Source organism: Chaetodon auriga, chromosome 1, assembly GCF_051107435.1.
Source record: "Chaetodon auriga isolate fChaAug3 chromosome 1, fChaAug3.hap1, whole genome shotgun sequence".
Taxonomy (NCBI): Eukaryota; Metazoa; Chordata; class Actinopteri; order Chaetodontiformes; family Chaetodontidae; genus Chaetodon; species Chaetodon auriga.
Genome location: NC_135074.1, coordinates 31,649,330 through 31,666,629, shown reverse-complemented (window position 1 = coordinate 31,666,629; position 17,300 = coordinate 31,649,330). Strand labels below are relative to the sequence as shown.

The window sequence follows — 17,300 nt, the reverse complement described above, 5'->3', positions numbered from 1 at the left end:
ACATAATAAGAATAAGAATAAGAATAAAAGAATAAGAATAAAACCCCCTTCTACTACTACTACTACTACTACTACTACTACTACTACTACTACTACTACTACTACTACTTCTTCTTCTTCTTCTTCTTCTTCTTCTACTTCCTGGAGTCCGTAAAGCGTACCTTTAACTCCACGCTGTCAGCCAATCAGGAGCGTCTCTCTAAGCCTCTATCCAATCAGATTTGACGGAGCGCTATTTGAAAGCTGCTCGTCGTTGCGTTGTTTACCTGCAGAAATCGCTGTTCTCGGATCTTGTCGGTGAATCTTGTTGGTTGGTCCTGAAATAAAACTCTGTTTCCTGAAGTCGCTGCTTGTTTTCGTTGCTGTGGACGTTCAGCATGTCGTCTGTGGAAGTTGTTGCTGTGGTGAGTAAACGGACATCTTTCTCTTTCACTGCGTTTAGCTGTTAGCCAAGCGGCTGCGGTTAGCCTCGCTAGCTAGCATCGTTAGCTAACATCACCGCCTGCTTCCTGCTTGTTTTTTGTTCTCCTGTGCTTTTATGATGAAACTCGACGCCTGGCAGCATTTGTGAAGCTTCTCGGTGGTTCTTGACTTTCGTGTCGTTCTCTTTTAGCAGCATCCAGCCGCAGAGAACCCAGTGAAGATGGCTAAAAGCACCGCAGCCGGTCAGAGGAGAGCCGCTCTTGGAGAGATCACCAACTTTCCTGGAGCAGCAGTCAACACGAAGGTAACGTTATGGAGGAACAGTGCGGTTTGTGTTGTGTTGTGTTGCATTTGTCATTAGCGCTGTGAATCACACAATGATCCAAGACACACATGAACACAAGCTACAATATATGAACTCCCTCGTCCATAAAGCCAGAATCCTCCCCAGGAGAGTGGAGGCTGATGTAGCTGCAGATCAGTGACCATGTTTTTGGAAAGACAATCACATGTGTGATGTCTGAGTGTGAAAGCACCTCTGGACTCCTCCTGAACACTTTATCTAACAAGCCTTACAGCCCCAAACTCAAAACACCTGTTTCTGAATAAGAGACTTGTTTCCTCAGAGAACAGCTCGAGCCAAAGCACCGGTCAAACCGTCCTGCGCCCAAAAAGCTAAACCCGCTGCGGTCCAGGTGGTGCATCCGGTAGACCAGGTCCAAGCACCTGCGGTCCCTGTCCCTCCAGTTTCAGAGGAGTCGGCTGATGTGTCCATGAAGGAGGAGGTGGAGGAGCAGCTGTGCCAGGCTTTCTCTGAGGCGCTGCTCACTGTGGAGGACGTGGACGAGCAGGACGCAGACCTGCCGCAGCTCTGCTCGCAATATGTCAAAGATATCTACAACTATCTGCACGAGCTGGAGGTAATTTATTCCTCCGTCATTAAACTCTCACCCAGCGTCGGTCGAGGTTTGTCCTCATTGCTGTGTTTCCACAGGTGCAGCAGGCTGTGCGAGCCAACTACATGCAGGGTTATGAAATCACGGAGCGCATGCGAGCTCTTCTGGTCGACTGGCTGGTCCAGGTTCACTCCAGGTTCCAGCTGCTGCAGGAGACTCTCTACCTCACGGTTGCCGTCCTGGATCGTTTCCTCCAGGTAGGAACAGTCTCCATAGTTTTCCTCCTCGTCGGGTTTTGTGAGCTGTGTGAAAACCTTCCTCGCTGTGCTGCAGGTCCAGCCGGTCTCTCGCAGGAAGCTGCAGCTCGTCGGTGTGACCGCCATGCTGGTGGCCTGTAAATACGAGGAGATGTACGCCCCGGAGGTCGGAGACTTCGCCTACATCACAGACAACGCGTACACCAAGGCTCAGATTCTGGAGATGGAGCAGGTGGTTTTGAGGAGCCTCAACTTTCAGCTTGGACGTCCTCTTCCGTTACACTTCCTCAGACGGGCTTCCAAGGTGGCCGGGGTGAGTTTCTGCATGAATCTGCTGCAGCAACAGACTTTAACTAATCAAGAGTTAGAACATCTGTTCATCAATCACCTCTGACCACGTGCTCGTGCTAACGTCTCACACAAACGGCTCATTTTAGTTTTGGGGGGTTAAGCAGCAACATGTGTCATGAACGGAGGTCTGAACCGGTTTGTCTCAGTCTGATGTAGAGAGACACACGCTGGCCAAATACCTGATGGAGCTGACCCTGCTCGACTACGACATGGTGCACTATCGGCCCTCTGAGATCGCCGCCGCTTCGCTGTGTCTCTCCCAGCTGCTGCTCGACGGGCTGCCGTGGGTGAGTTTGATGGATTCGAGGGACGAGTTTAATGGCTGTAATTTGCCTCTTTGGTGAAGTCGTCTAATCCGTCTCGTCTCAGTCTCCTACACAGCAGCACTACTCGACTTACGACGAGGCCCACCTGAAGCCGATCATGCAGCACGTCGCCAAAAACGTCGTGATGGTAAATGAAGGGAAAACGAAGTTCCAGGTGAGCTGGTCGACAAAGCACAAGAACCTCTGACGCTGAGCGCAAGTTAAACTGAGATACTTTGTTCCTCTGCAGGCTGTGAAGAACAAGTACTCGAGCAGCAAACTGATGAAGATCAGCCTCCTTCCTCAGCTGAAGTCGTCCACCATCAAACACATGGCGGCTGCTCTGCTCAACAATCCCTGAGGAGACCTTCTACATTTCATCACATGAAGCCTTACTGCACTTTATTTTAGATTGATCACTGTGGAGGAACTTGACTAATTTTAATAATCAGTTCTTCATATTTTTTTTTGATCCAAGCTTCGTAGTTTGTTCAGGATTTCTGTCATTAGTTTTTGCTTTTATCAGATGTTCCTCCGATGCACCTTGAACCCGTCAATCAAGCCTGAGCTGAGATGTTGCTCAGCTTCCAGTCAGAGGTTGTTTGCAACGAACTTCCACAAAAGACTTTTCTCAAAGTGGATTTTACTTCTTTTACTCTTGTAGATTTATGAACTGAGCTTTCGTCTACCTCACAGGTGAAGCAAGTGCCTTATTTGTTTGTTTTTGTTATTTTTCTCCTCAGACGCTGTCTGTGCTGCATTTGGGTGTCTGGGACTCCGTTGTGTTTTTTAATCTGTCCAGATATTGTGCATGATTGCAGTTGTGTACACGGATTTCAGAGTTTGGACTTGATGTGTATCCACTTTGTTCAGAAAGCTAAATAAAATGTTTTAGATATTTTAGCTTGTAGTTTTGCACATTATTTGTCTTAACAGCTTCCTTTGATTCAACCTTTCTGCTAACGTCATTTTGGGATCTGGATTTTGTATTTGGCAATAACTAATCAATAGGTACGAGTTTGTGTTGAATGCTACCCTGTTTTGATTTTACTGTGTGAGTCTTCGCTGATAAAAGCAGGCTGTGGTTTGAATTGGCAAAGATCCAGTAAAACCCACCATATTAAATCCAAACTCTCCATAAAGCAAAAGCAATCAGAAGAAAAATGCACACGTGTGTTTTTACAGTTTATTACTAAAATAAGTGTGTGTGTGTGTGTAAAGCTGACAGGTTTCGTGTGTGAGGCGGTGGACGTCCTGCTGACAGGACTCCTCAGACGCGGCGTCGGTGTTCAGTTGAAGCGGACTCTGCGCATTGAGCCCACGGTGCTGTTCTGGCTGCCCCAGTCAGAGAAGTTGTTGTAATCGCGTTTCTCCAGGATGTAATGAGGCCCCCTGTAGTTTGGCTCCTGGTACACCGCCCACCTACACACACACACACACACACACACACACACACACACACACACACACACACACACATCAGGGTGGAGGCTGAGGTCAGCAGTCTGTTTACTGGAAACTCTTAAATGACTTTAAAACTTTCAGGATGTGACAGAAAGTCACATTTCTGTGCTAAAGAGAAAAGTTTTCCTGCTTTGAATCCTGTAGTCTCAAGTCACAAAAATCAGGCAGGACTGCAGCGATTGGCTGATTGATTGATCAGTCGATCAAAAGAGAATTAGTCACCAGCTGTTTTCAGAACTGTTTCAACCACGTTTCAAACAAAAATGGCCAAATTCTCAGATGTCAATGTGAGAATTTGCTGCCTTTTTGTGACATTTCTTCTGGGTTGTTTGGATGGAAGACATTTAAAAATATCACTCTGGTGTTTTACGAGTATTTAACATTTCAGAGACTAAACGATTGAAACTATTCTAGTTGGCAGATTAATCAGTAAGTTTTGATCTGGTAAATCCTGGATCAATGGAAATGAAACGCAGACCTGGGACGTGTGATGACTGGGACTGTGCAGTGGAAATATGTCCGATCAGTCGGGTGTGGTGTGGTTTTAAGGCTCAGCTGTGAGGTTTGCAGTGACTGAGAGAAGAATCTGACCACGAGGATCATTTAGCAGCTGTTCTGGAGCTTTCAGTCATTTCTCAGTCCTCATCAGCAGAAGGAGGTGCACCGCTCTCATCTTCTGAGGAGGCTCATGTGATATGATGGAAAACTCCACGACAGCGACTAAATGGAGCTGGAGGGCTGACTGTTTATCGTGTCCTCGGGGATCAGCTGACTGGGAACAGGCAGGACGCTGCACTTACGCTCCTCCGAGCACGCGGATGGAGGCCACTCTGTTGAGGCTGTATCGGCTCATCAGGTTGGGGATGTCGTCCTGGATCTCCATCTTCTTACCAGAGAAGCCGGCGCGCTCAAACAGCTGAGCTCTGGCGGGGTTGTTGTCCTGGAGAGAAGAGAAAAGTGTCGTGTGCTGTGCAGTTTGCAGGCTGTGACTTGAGCCTTTAAAATGTTTGTGATTCTACACATCAGCCTGTTTTCTCTAAATGTCAGATTTAACAGCTGTCTGCCTGGTTTGTGCATTTAAAGGTTGTTTTCATCCACGATTTGACCTCTGAGTGTTTTATGACATGTTCCTGCTCCTGATGCAGCAGCTGGGACGTCTTTCTGTCCCTGCTGTCAGTGTGTGTGTGTGTGTGTGTGTGTGTGTGTGTGTGTGTGTGTGTGTCTGTCTGTGTCTCTCTTCACCTGTTTGACGGCACGGACGGAGGACACGTGGTCCACCTGAGCGCACCACTTGTCGTAGCAGTTGTACTCTCCGCGCTCGGACATGTCCCACAGGTACTGACGGCCCCGGAAGTTCTCGTGCTCGTAACCGACCCATCTTTAAAGGAGGGGAGAGTCAAAGAGTGACGGACAGCAGCAGAAAGCAACACGTTCACGGTGGATTTAGTTTCAGACTCTGCGAGCTGGACTTCATGTCCTGATCGTTGACTGGTTTGGTTATTGAGGTTTTGTTTATCTGTCGAGCAGAATTAAATATCAACTTATTTCCATGAAGTTTGGTGGACAGAAGAAACTGCTGTGATTCAAAAGTTAAATTTCCACAGGTTGACAGTTAGAAGTCTGAAATATTTGACTCCAAACTCCTGATTCAACGAGGCAGAAAAGAGTCAAAGCACGAGTCACAGAAATGCAGCTAAATAGAAGTTACTGCACACAAAAAAAAAAAGTTTTCCAGCTCAAATTTCGGCTGAGGACACTGTCTGCAAGGTGTGTGTGTGTGTGTGTGTAGTTAGTGTGTATATTAAGTGTCATTGTCAGTCCCTTTAAGCCTGGCCAACTGTCCCTTTCGATAAAAGCGACCGTGAACTTTGAACTTTGACTCTGTCGTTTGAACTTTGACCTCAGACGTAGTTTCTCCTGCAGGTCGCCTCACTGAGAGCTGCCTTCAGGTTCGTGCTGTCTTTGCCTGAAGCGCCTCTGTCCACCGAACCTCATGGAGGTGTCTTTAGATGTGATTCTGCTGCTAACGCTCCGTGATGGATGCTGAGGTGAGCGTGCTGACAGGTCACGTGGTCACGTGGAGGCTGCGGACACTTTGCTCTGAACTCCGTCTCCTCCTTGTCTTTCCCAGCGTCCGCTGCAGTGACCTGTCGTCTGCTTTGGGTGGTGCTGTGGACTTACGCTCCGCTCTCCACCTGCACGGAGTTACATCTCTCTGGGAAGTTCTTGTCACTGAGCCTCACGCAGTCTGAACTCAGGTCCAGCCGCCTGCCGGCGAAGTTCCGCTGCTCGAAAAGGGTCACCTGAGGGCACAGGTACCACAGGAAGTGATTTAATGGATGCATCAGACAGACCTCGACGCTCAGGTGTTCCTAATCACTGAGCAGCTTATGAATATTACATTGTTTGTGGCACTACTGTAAGTTTGACGTTAACTTTACGTTTTTATTTTTTCCTTTTTTTGGCAGGTCCAGTCTGTTGCAGCCTCTTGGACTGCGGTTCACTGAAATGTCCAGTTTGGACCATCAGTAACTGATGTCACAGCTCCCACAGGTACAGCAGGTGGAAATCAATCGAGAGCTTCACATATTTTCTTCACAGTAAATTGATTTTACGGGGAGTAAAAATTTCTTTGTGAGAGCTGAGAGCAGAGACTTCCTGGAAACTGGGGTCAGTCGTTTTTATGTCCCTGTTTGTGTGTAAATTAAATAATCAAGATGAAAGAGTTCATTAGTGAGCTTAGAGTGCTGATAGCTGCGCTTTTTAGCTAAGCTAAGCTAAGCTAATCAAATCAGTATCTGGCTCTAGACGACTGAGAGCAGTGTCCTTCTTATCATCTGTCTCTCAGAGAGAAAGTCTATTTTCCCAATATGTCCACAGTCTACAGTCTGTCCACAGTCCAGATCACATCCAGTCTGTCCACAGTCTGTCCAGCGTCTGTCCCCAGTCTGTCCCCAGTCCACAGTCTGTTATATTTCTCAGGCTTGAATCCACGAGGAAAACACATTTATTTAGATGTGGGTGAACTGACCCTTTTAAGACTTTCCTTCTACACTCAGACAAAAACCCCCGACAGTACAAGTCAAACCCAGAGAGACGAAGGAAAAGCTTCTGTCCTCGCCGTCTGGAAGGCGAACTCTGACCTCTGACCTCTGAATCCTCTGCACAGTCACATATTTGCTCTTGTGTGTCAGACAAAGTTTGGGTAGTTGTCTTCCATAAATACATTTTTACTGATGTTTAGTTGTTAGAGTGCCGCCGCTCTGCGTTCACCGCACAGACTGTGTGTTTTTAACCTGCTTCGCTGTATTTCACAGATTTTCTATCGTGAGCATTTTAAATCCCATTTTTAACTTCACTGGAGCTTTAATAGTTTTAAATGCTGAGGCAGCTCTGTCTCATAGAAACTACATTTACTAATTCTGTTCGCTAATTTCCGATTAGCCGCCTGGATTAGCTTCATTTCTAGGACACTTGAGGACGAACCGCCTCCTCTACACACAGGACCACCTTCTCAAAATGACCAAAAACCACCCAGAACGTAGGAACTGGAAATATTCTACATTCACCAAGAAGCATAGTAAAAACAAGTATGTTAAAATATAATCACAGTTCAGCGTCAGAGAGTCTGAATCTGCTCCGCTCAGACAAACTGGCTTTAACAAAGTAACTCCACATCATGATTTGACTCACCCTCCCACTGGACCCGTAGAAGGCACGTTGGAGCACAGACCCCAGCTTGCTGTAGATACAGAAGCATTTTTAATGAGTCACTATACCCAAACACACGACAGACACACTTCAGAGAACACGATGGCGTGTGGAAGAAGAACTGAAGACCTGAGCCGCTGAAAATGTCTGACTGTGGTGAGCAAACATGATCGTTTTCATTATTGTCCAAACTTTACAGATTCTGACTCTGATTCTGCCGTCATGCTTCAGTCTGTCCGATTAAAACCATCAACTTGCACCTAAAATATTCAGTGTGTGTGTCTCCTATCACTCCTCAGGTGATTTTGGGAAACTGGTGCTGGAGGCGTCACAGAGAGCAGAGCACGAGAACCAGCAGGAGGTGGGATGTGGAGCCGCCGGGGGCCCACCCACCTCGACACCTCTGACCGGGGGCTGCGCAACACTCAACATACCTGGTTTGTTGGGCTAATCCTGGGACCTTAGTAAAGATGTTCATGTCAGCTCTGCGAGGCAACAAGAAAGCCCCTTAAATACAGCAAGGTGAGGTGAGCCGACAGGTACTAGAAAGCTCAGAGTGGTTCTGCAACAGTCATCGGGGCCCTGGACGCCATTGATATGCTAAACACACATCCACGCTCATGTTGTCTTCTCTGTCCACACACACACACACACACACATCATTAGCTGTAACCGCATGCAGAGCACACACACAAAAAACATACAAACACACACATGCGATTGAAATGGACGTGTGCATGCAGACGTACAAACACAACGAGCAGAGAGAACAGAGCTTCTGTGCGCGCACACACACCGCACACCCACATGTAAACGTGAGAGTGCAGTGCCAACAGTTTCAGCTTTGAACAATTCAGCACTTCTCACAACAATGCAGCGTAAACAATGCACCTTATGATAATGGTTGTATTCAGGCTTTGTGCAGGGCCAGCTCCAGCTCACTGTATTCACCGCAGAGGTCGTGACCCCGGGGGGGGGGGGGGGGGGCTGCTGCTGCACTGAAAGCCCCTCAGAAAAAAGTGTCATCAAATAAGTAACAGAGGCCAAAGCAAAGGGAGAGGCAGCAGCAGGATTCCTCTGAAAACTCCCCAATAATTCTCAACAGTTTCTATCTGCTCAATAAAAAAGGATAAAGATCATATTATACTATTATACATACATACGTGTGTGTACAGTGATGTAATACTGTGATATACACATTATTATTTGTTAAATCACTTGTGCCGTTTCCTTTGCCTTCATCTGCTGAGAAGTAGCTTCTCTTATAATCTCTTAATGTATTATATCATACTGACAACACTTCAGTCACCACTGATGATGTTTCGTTTTAACGCATACACTCTAAATTGGTCACATAATAATAACAAACTTTGTGTGTGCAGCACCTTTCATACAAGCGTTGCAGCTCAAAGCGCTTCACAAGAAAGAAATCACACACCAAGTGAGAGCTTTTGGACCTAAAATCAGATGAAAAATGACCCACTTGATAATGATGATGAGGATGTGAATAAAAACAGAGATAATGCATAAAACCGCAGAATAAGATGATAAAATATGGTAAAAATAGATTACACAGAATGCCTAAAGTCCAGTGAAATACAGTCTGAAAAAAAGCGGCTGGATGCTGCAGTTCCAGCTGAAGGCGTTCACTGCGTTCATTTCTGTCTGTGCAGTATTTAGCTTTAATGGTGTGATTTGGTAACCTGGCATCCGAAGTGTTAGGGAGCCATCAGCCACACCTGGATGATGATACAGGTGCAGGAAAAGAACGCAGATCCAGACCATAATATTCTCTGAGAGTCTGTACGAGCTGTCTGTATGTGTTTATTCCTTCATTTAACAGTGACGGTGGACATTAAAAAAATTAGTCCCACGTCTGTCTCTGTGTGGAAATACACTGATGGTGTTTTAAAGCATGTGTTAACACACTCATTTTATATCGTATTAATGGGTTTGTGTTACTGTCATTAACACGTCACATGTAGGTGCAGGAACTCTCACAAATTCCTTTTTGGAGAAATAATTTGGACTCAGTGTGGAGGAAATATTATTTTTATTGAATTAGATTTTTATGAGAAATGTAGTAATTTTGCCCCAAAAGGCAGAAAGTTTCCATTTAATGTAATTCGATGCATCATTAGAATATACTCTGGCATCAAAAGTCATTTCTTAAGATAAAAATCTACTTTTCAAACTTGACAAATGTGTTATATCTTTGCAGGGTTATTGTGCTGGATTATGTGACGCTGCACAGATGTTTCTATTATTGTGTCCACCCCATGCATGTGAACAGAACACATGAATTGATTGGCGTCCATGGCTCCTCTCCTGCTGTGAACCATCCACATGTGCGCCTCCGGTGAGTGTTTTCTGCTATAGATCCGCAGAAAGCCGAGCGCGAGGCTACGAGTCCGAGCTGCAGATGGATCAGACCCTCTAACATTAACTTTGCTTACAGCGACAAACTCCCTTCTTTTTTCCAAAAGATCTGTTTGCACCAGCAAATTTACGCTCACACTTCACTGACCTCCAATGGGCCGGTATTCAGCGTGTGTGTGCAGGGGGGCACCGGCTGCTGCTGCATGTGGGCTGATGAATAGCAGAAAATGTCCTGGATGCTTCACTCTGTTTTGTTTTTGTAGCGTTGGCTGAACCTGCCGGTGACACTGGGAGCGTCCACGGCTCCAGAAGCTTGGGGACGTTTCTTGTATTTTGGAGCAGTTTCCAGCGGAGACAAATGCAGCAGGTCAGACATGTATATGTGGTTCTGAGTGAGGCGGCTGGGGCTGAGGCAGACCCTGAGCGAGGGGCAGATGTAGGGAGGGAGTCAGCTCAGGCTTTGGTAGGAGGACTCTCAGCTATCCTTTGCAGCACTGAAGAGACACAGCAGCCTGACATGTCGCTCATCCTCACGGTGCTGGACAAGCTGGCTTACTTTCTGTCTCTGATCGCGTTTTGTGTCAGTGTGTCCTACAGCTGGCTGAAATGAAACTACAGTCTTCCTTTTTGTCTCGGAGGTCTGATAATGACTGGCTGCGTTTTCACTGGATATTTGACAAATGATGCTGAGGTTTGGGGTTTGAGGTAGGATGGTTTGATTGAACACCTGTGGACGCCTGACGCCTCTGTGTGAGCTTCTCAATCTTTGTTTTACTTGAACGTATCCAGACACTCTGAGATCTGACCTCAGCTTATCGAGCTCAGGGTAGACTAAGAGGAGATGGAGCCTTGCAGCTGACGGGTTTTGGAGGCCTACGTGTTACCATTAACGCCACCACACCTGTGACATCAGTGATCAAACTGGGTAATTATTGTCCTGCAGGTGTAACTGAAGACAGCGAGCTCTGGCAAACATCACGATGCTGCAGCGGTGCATCCTGAGGCTGAACCATGTGCTGGCACTGGTGCTGTGTGTGTCAGCCACTGATGACTTTGACTGGACGAAGAACGAAAAATCGTCTTTCTACTACGGCACCTTCCCAACAGGTATGACTCAACATCAGAGCCAGAGTATCCAACAAGCTGCCAGAGTCATTACAGGATAAAACCTTCATGAACCTTCACGCCGTTGACGTGTCGCGTCTGCTTTGTGTCCTCCGCAGGTTTCTCCTGGGGAGCCGGCAGCTCAGCCTATCAGACTGAGGGAGCCTGGAACGTGGATGGCAAAGGAATGAGCATCTGGGATGCATTTGCTCACACGAAGGGGAAAGTGTCCTCAAATGACACAGGAGACTTCTCGTGTGAAGGCTACTACAAATTCAAGGTGACATGAGAAGAAAAGCTGTCACCTCCACAGAAAAGAGGACATTTGACATCCAAGGATATAAGATAGAAGATATATAAGATGTATAATTCACTACATTACGTTAAATTAAGTTGTCAGTGTCATAGATCCAATTTAAGTCACTTTAAGGTCATTTTATTCTGACTGTATATTTCTGATTACCTCGTTCCTGCACCTTTGAAACTATATGACCTACCTTGTTTTTTATGGCTAAACCCTCAGATGGAAATGCTATACATGTGCTGTGCAGCATTTTAGATAGATTTACCTGATGTTGCGTTTCTGCAAACTTTTGATCTCATGAACAACATGAGAAATACACTGATTTTCTGTCTTAAAGAGCTTTAGATGAGAAAATTGATGCACTGGCCTGTCTGTATGGTTTATAGCCAGAAAACTTAGCTTAGCTTAGCTTAACTTAGCTTAGCATAAAGAGAGGAAACAAAGGATCCAGCTGGTCAGAGCCTGTTAATGGAGCTAAAACAAACAAGATATAACATGTTAGCTTCAGAGGCAGATTTTTTCAGTTTCCCTCTCTCCAGTCATTGTGCTAAGCTAGCTAAGCTAAGCTAACTGCCTCAAAGTTCTCATCTGACTCTTGGCAATAAAGCCAACAAGCATGTTTCTCTCTGTGTTGAAGTGTTCCTTAAAATAAAGTCCTGTGTGTGTGTGAGCGGAGTTTGGCTCTGAAGTTTAAGGATTCAGTGTGAACAAAGTGTGCAGCTGCTTTAATTTCATGCTTCCTGTTGCTGTTGATGAGAGCTACAGTTTACACTTTCTAACAGACTGAAGAACCAGAGGACGCAGAGATCTTTTCTGATTGGTCTTTATTACCGACTGGAAGGATCTTCATGATGTTTCTGCTGTTTGTTTTCAGGATGACGTTACCTTGATGAAGGACATGAAGTTGAATCATTATCGTTTCTCCATCTCCTGGCCGAGGATTTTACCAAGCGGACTGAAAAGTAACCACACGCCCGACGTTTCTTGCTTTTCTGTTTGTTGTTGCACTGGTTACTGAAGTCAGTGCTGAAGCTGACAGTCAGTGAATCAACATTGGTTTTAATTTGCAGCTTCAGGCTTTTTAAATGTGAGGATGTGCTGCTTTTTTCATGAAGCTGAACACTGAATTCCATCCTTCACCTTCTACTCTGTCAGGCGAACACATCAACGAGAAAGGAATCAAATATTACGACGACCTGATCAACATGCTGCTGGACAACCAGATCACACCCATTGTGACACTGTACCATTGGGATTTACCGCAGGTGAGCACTGAACCCACCAAACCTAAACCTGGTTCAGGGTTTCCTTTTACTGACTGGAGGCCGCGCTGTGGATAACAACACGTTTTTACCTGCAGGTCTTGCAGGAGAAGTACGGCGGCTGGCAGAACGTCAGCATGGTCAACTACTTCAATGACTTTGCCAACTTGTGCTTCGAGAGGTTTGGAAACAGAGTGAAGTACTGGATCACGTTCAACAACCCGTGGGTATGTCAAGGTGAAGGGAGACGGTGCGTTCGCTGACCTGTGATCAGACATTGTGTTTGAGTTGTGTTTCAGAGAGTGTGCTCTTGTGCTTTCAGTCTATTGCTGTGGAGGGATATGAAACAGGGGAGCATGCACCCGGACTGAAGCTAAAGGGAACGGGAGCTTACAAAGCCGCCCACCACATCATCAAGGTGAGACTCAAGGTGGAACCAAAATGAGTAGAGGGGACCTGATCCACTTTTAGAGCATCTTTATTTTAACAAAACAATCCCCCCACAGGGTCCATTTAGTGTCTAAGTCCAGTTTTGTGCGTCACTGTATTAAAACACATCACAAACTCATTGTCATTAGTTCTTATACATATTTACACCCTCTAACTGCCAGCTGTTGCGTAGCTAAGTGAACCAACCGCTAAAGCTAAAGCTAGCATGCTAATATCTGACCTGAGAAGAGCTGATGTGGAGCACGGCCGACCTGAAAACTGAGGAACACGGTTTGATAATGATGAAAATCTTTATGGTTTTAAATGACATTTTATGAAAACAACACAACAAACCTGAATTTACCAAATGTTGTGCCGCTAACATTCGACTACGAGTAAATAACATCAGTTAGCTTAGCATAATCATATATTTTCTATTAATTATAAACTGTATGAATGCTGCTTATTCTGAAACACACAGATTTCTGCGTGTATGAAGACTAAACATTTACTATATTTCATTATTTCATTCTTCATGTCATGTTTAAATGCTATGCTAGTTTGTGATGCTACAGGGACTTGCTGTTTACATAGCTGACAGCACTATATGTTTCCTACCAAATTACACATTCCTAATGTCTTTACTTATTAAGAAACTTCTCAAGTTTTTATTTAATTTAGTAAACGATTAAATTCAAACTAGCTGGTCTTTTCTAAGAACTGAGGAAGGACTAGATGTTCAAACTTGTGTATTTATGAACGACTGCTGCCACCTGGCCCGGGAGTCCTGCGTCTTTGATGACGTCTTCTAACAATGTCAAAATGTGTTAAATAAAGAGGTGACGCTGCCTTTCTGTCTCTGAAACAGGCGCACGCCAAAGTCTGGCACACGTATGACATGCAGTGGCGAAGCAAACAAAAAGGTAAAAACAACAACTGACGGCACAGTTGCTTTTTATTTAGTTAATTTTTGTGATTGAACTTCCGCCATGTTGGACAATAACACGTGTGTGTGTGTGTGTGTGTGTGTGTGTGTGTGTGTGTGTGTGTGTGTACAGGTCTGGTTGGGATCTCGCTGACGGCTGACTGGGGGGAACCAGTGGACATCACCAACCAGAGGGACATCGAAGCAGCAGAGAGATACATCCAGTTCTACATGGGATGGTTCGCTACCCCCATCTTCAATGGAGACTACCCCCAGGTCATGAAGGATTACATTGGTACGTCACAGTCGACCATTTAAATTAAATCTCACAAACATGTGAGACTGTCCTCTCCAGGAAAATGTCAGTATCTCTAATTAGTTAAAAAAGAAGTGTTTATTAGATCAACAGCTGGTTTCCGTTAGTGGTTTTCGTACCTGTCAGGGTCCCTCAAGGGTCACAAGTCAATGAACTTGATAAGACAGCAGAAAACAAATGTTCATGCTGCACAAAGTTAGTATTTATTATTATATATAAAGTATTTATTTCTTCAGAAGTGATCTAATCTTTGATTTATGGAGTCGTGTGAATCGTTGGACCCGATCATGGTGTGGGGTCACATGTAGATATGGCCTCGTTTTGAGGGGTCACAAGCCAAACAGGTTTGGAAAACGCTTCTTTATGAGCATGAAAAACCAACAGCTGCCATCTTTGTGCACCTCAATGTGTCTGCTGACCTGTTAGTTTCCTCTTAAAATGCACTGAACTTTGACCTTTAGGCAGGAAGAGTGGCCAGCAGGGCCTGGGAGCTTCACGGCTGCCCGTCTTCTCGCCTCAGGAGAAGAGTTACATCAAGGGAACCTGCGACTTCTTGGGCCTCGGACATTTCACGACGCGCTACATCACCCTGAAGAATTACCCATCAGGCCTCGGAGACAGCTACTTCGCAGATCGTGACCTCGCTGAGCTGGTCGACCCACAGTGGCCTGATCCTGGTTCTGAATGGCTCTATTCTGTTCCGTGGGGCTTCCGCCGCTTGTTGAACTTTGTCAAGGTACAAGACACAAATCTTGAATAAAAACCAGCTAGTAAATATAGAAGATATTGTTCAAGTACGCATAAATACAGAATAATAAGTACACATCTGTATGCGCACCATCAAACCTGAATGTCATGTCTCATCGCCATAACAGACTCAATACGGGAACCCGATGATCTACGTGACAGAAAACGGTGTGTCGGAGAAAATACTCTGCACCGACCTCTGTGACGACTGGAGGATGAAGTACTTCAAAGAGTACATCAATGAAATGCTCAAAGGTGAAGCAACAACTGAATGCAAACAACACCACAGCAGAAGGATTCAAGGGTCCACCTTTAGTCAGCTGCTGGATACAAACACGTTTGTTCTCTGGTTCAACCTACAGCCATGAAGGATGGCGTGAACGTGAAGGGTTACACTGCCTGGTCTCTCCTCGACAACTTCGAGTGGGACGAAGGATACTCCGAGAGGTTCGGGCTCTACTACGTGGACTTCAGGAACAAAAACAAACCGCGCTACCCGAAGGCCTCGGTCCAGTTCTACAAACGCATCATCAGCTCGAACGGCTTTCCCAATCAGAGAGAGGTAAGCTCACGACACTCCGCCGTCAGACTCGCTCTGCAGCAGAATCTGCTGTTTGACTGTCGAGCTTGTCGGATCTTTACAGGTGGAGAGCTGGAAGAGGAAGGCCATCGAGACGTGCTCCTCCAGTAACCAGCTCCTGGCTGCAGGTCAGTACAAAGTGCTTCAGAGTGCAGGCTGTGATAAGCTAGGTGGGGCCAAACAAAGGAAAATTCTGCTTTGTTATTTCGCGATCTAACAGGGTTTTTCTTTGTTTTGCCCCTCCAGCTAGAAGAAAGTCCCAGGGAAATCAGGAACATGCAGGGATGCAAAAGGCTTGGCCAGTTCATGATGAAGTTTAGGTACAAAAGCTGAGACGTTTCTGAGTGAGATCAACATTATCTTCATGTTTCATTCATCTCAGAGACCAATGCTGCACGTTTACTCCTCCACGTGTCGCTGACTGAAGATCTTACAGTCCAAACATGATGATTTAAAAAAAAAGACACATTGTTTTAGCCCAGCAAAAAATAAACTTGTTCCACTTTAGCTCCATCTTAACCAACAACACATTACTTTGTCCAATCAGGGACATGGTTTATAAATTCTAACTAACGGCTTTACTCTTGAACTTGGACCTGAATTTCCCCATCACATGTCCCACTTACTTGGTTTTCTGATGCTTTCAGGTGCATCTCTTGGTCTTCCGCAGCAAATAGTTTGCTAAGCGCACAGTGAGATGGTTTAGTTGTGATCACATGACCTATTCATGGCATAACATGAATATATTAAGAATATTGATAACAACTAATCAGGACAGCTGATGAATCTGAATAGATCTATAAGATGCCTGATTTTCCTGTATGTTTATTAGATCCACGGATCCTCTCAGAGCGATCTGAAGTATGGCTTGTGAACATTTACACACATTTACTTAAATTTCCATTTCTGGCTTTCAGATCCGTTGATCGGCCACATGGAGATGGTAACAGAGATCGTGGTTCCCACAGTGTGCACGCTCTGCATCCTCCTCAGCGCAGTCTTCCTCATGTTCTTACTGCGTGGACGCCTCTGAAGGCACACACACACACACACACACACACACACACACAGCTGAAGAAATTAATCTGAGAGTGACTTCAAAGCTGTAAATCTTCATCCTGTCCAGAGCATTTTGTCGATTTAACTGTCCTGCTGTTCTGTTTTGAATCAACACTTTTTCAGGTTGTCATGACTGAGTCAAAATCGCTGTCACAGCTCTGGAAGAATGAATTCAAGCTTGGTCTATTACTTTTTTACTTTTTAACAAACTGGTCTTGTGTGGTTTTTGAAGAAGCTAAGTTTTACAGGCTACTCCAGCTAACTGCAGAGAGGATATGGTTTACCGTCAAGTTTGTACCATTAAGAAAAAAAGAGTGGAAATAAAGTGTTGTACTCTCTGTGGATCATAAACTTCAATTAAATACATTTTTAAGACTTATATAGTGCTGCTTATTGAGTGAGAATTTGTGTTTCCTGCATATTTAATTCGGCAAAAAGGTGGATTTATAAATAGCTGCAACAAGTCGGAGAAAATTCACAGACACGCCTTTTCCCATACGTCATTTTGCCTTTCAAAATAAAAACCCTGGAACTGAATGGGAAACACTTCATGCAAATAATCAGAGGGAAACCAGCACAGGTGATTTTACACAGTTTAAGTACAGTTCACTGTAATGATTTCTATCTTTTTTTTTCTTTCTTTGAACTATTTTTGATAACTGACCTAACTTACAAAACAACCTCAAAAAAGTCAAAGGTACTTTAATTATGTGGTCTTATGCAGGTGAGGACTTAGAAATACTGAGGTCCTGAGTCTAAAACCTCAAATTCAAATTCCCCCACCTAAG

At 45.1% G+C, this 17,300-nt stretch overlaps 3 protein-coding genes across 4 annotated transcripts; 2 read left to right on the top strand and 1 right to left on the bottom strand.

Annotated features, from left to right (window-relative positions):
- Positions 1-268: 268 nt before the first annotated feature.
- Positions 269-3,136, top strand: LOC143325614 (G2/mitotic-specific cyclin-B2-like). Of its 2 annotated transcripts, none has more exons than XM_076738832.1 (8): positions 269-404; positions 617-727; positions 1,050-1,343; positions 1,418-1,576; positions 1,653-1,889; positions 2,074-2,214; positions 2,297-2,407; positions 2,483-3,136. In XM_076738832.1, the coding sequence occupies exons 1-8, from the start codon at positions 378-380 to the stop codon at positions 2,591-2,593; spliced, it is 1,191 nt and encodes a 396-aa protein (XP_076594947.1). In that variant the 5' UTR covers positions 269-377; the 3' UTR covers positions 2,594-3,136. The 2 variants fall into 2 exon arrangements, with proteins under 2 accessions (XP_076594947.1, XP_076594939.1); XM_076738824.1 differs by having other exon boundaries at positions 275-404; positions 614-727.
- Positions 3,137-3,521: 385 nt separating this feature from the next.
- crybgx (crystallin beta gamma X) lies at positions 3,522-7,885 on the bottom strand. The gene is made up of 6 exons (XM_076738810.1): positions 7,842-7,885; positions 7,390-7,438; positions 5,878-5,999; positions 4,939-5,074; positions 4,497-4,636; positions 3,522-3,654 (listed from the first exon to the last, which is right to left on the bottom strand). The coding sequence occupies exons 1-6, from the start codon at positions 7,883-7,885 to the stop codon at positions 3,522-3,524; spliced, it is 624 nt and encodes a 207-aa protein (XP_076594925.1).
- Positions 7,886-10,766: 2,881 nt separating this feature from the next.
- On the top strand, positions 10,767-16,507 carry lctla (lactase-like a). Its single transcript, XM_076738797.1, has 13 exons — positions 10,767-10,893; positions 11,010-11,170; positions 12,069-12,156; positions 12,350-12,459; positions 12,555-12,683; positions 12,779-12,874; positions 13,754-13,808; positions 13,944-14,105; positions 14,588-14,862; positions 15,002-15,128; positions 15,236-15,435; positions 15,518-15,581; positions 16,371-16,507. The coding sequence occupies exons 1-13, from the start codon at positions 10,767-10,769 to the stop codon at positions 16,484-16,486; spliced, it is 1,710 nt and encodes a 569-aa protein (XP_076594912.1). The 3' UTR covers positions 16,487-16,507.
- Positions 16,508-17,300: the final 793 nt, after the last annotated feature.

Bases quoted from the DNA above. Each gene is read 5' to 3' on its own strand.
- crybgx (XM_076738810.1), bottom strand. From the start codon at position 7,885: ATGAACATCTTTACTAAGGTCCCAGGATTAGCCCAACAAACCAG. The intron at 7,439-7,841 runs GTATGTTGAGTG...CTGTATCTACAG, and splicing joins GGATTAGCCCAACAAACCAG to CAAGCTGGGGTCTGTGCTCC. The intron at 5,075-5,877 runs GTAAGTCCACAG...CCTCCTTTAAAG, and splicing joins GTGCAGGTGGAGAGCGGAGC to ATGGGTCGGTTACGAGCACG.
- lctla (XM_076738797.1), top strand. From the start codon at position 10,767: ATGCTGCAGCGGTGCATCCTGAGGCTGAACCATGTGCTGGCACTGGTG. The intron at 12,157-12,349 runs GTAACCACACGC...CTACTCTGTCAG, and splicing joins TTTACCAAGCGGACTGAAAA to GCGAACACATCAACGAGAAA. The intron at 12,460-12,554 runs GTGAGCACTGAA...TTTTACCTGCAG, and splicing joins ACCATTGGGATTTACCGCAG to GTCTTGCAGGAGAAGTACGG.
- LOC143325614 (XM_076738824.1), top strand. From the start codon at position 378: ATGTCGTCTGTGGAAGTTGTTGCTGTG. The intron at 1,344-1,417 runs GTAATTTATTCC...GTGTTTCCACAG, and splicing joins ACTATCTGCACGAGCTGGAG to GTGCAGCAGGCTGTGCGAGC. The intron at 1,577-1,652 runs GTAGGAACAGTC...GCTGTGCTGCAG, and splicing joins TCCTGGATCGTTTCCTCCAG to GTCCAGCCGGTCTCTCGCAG.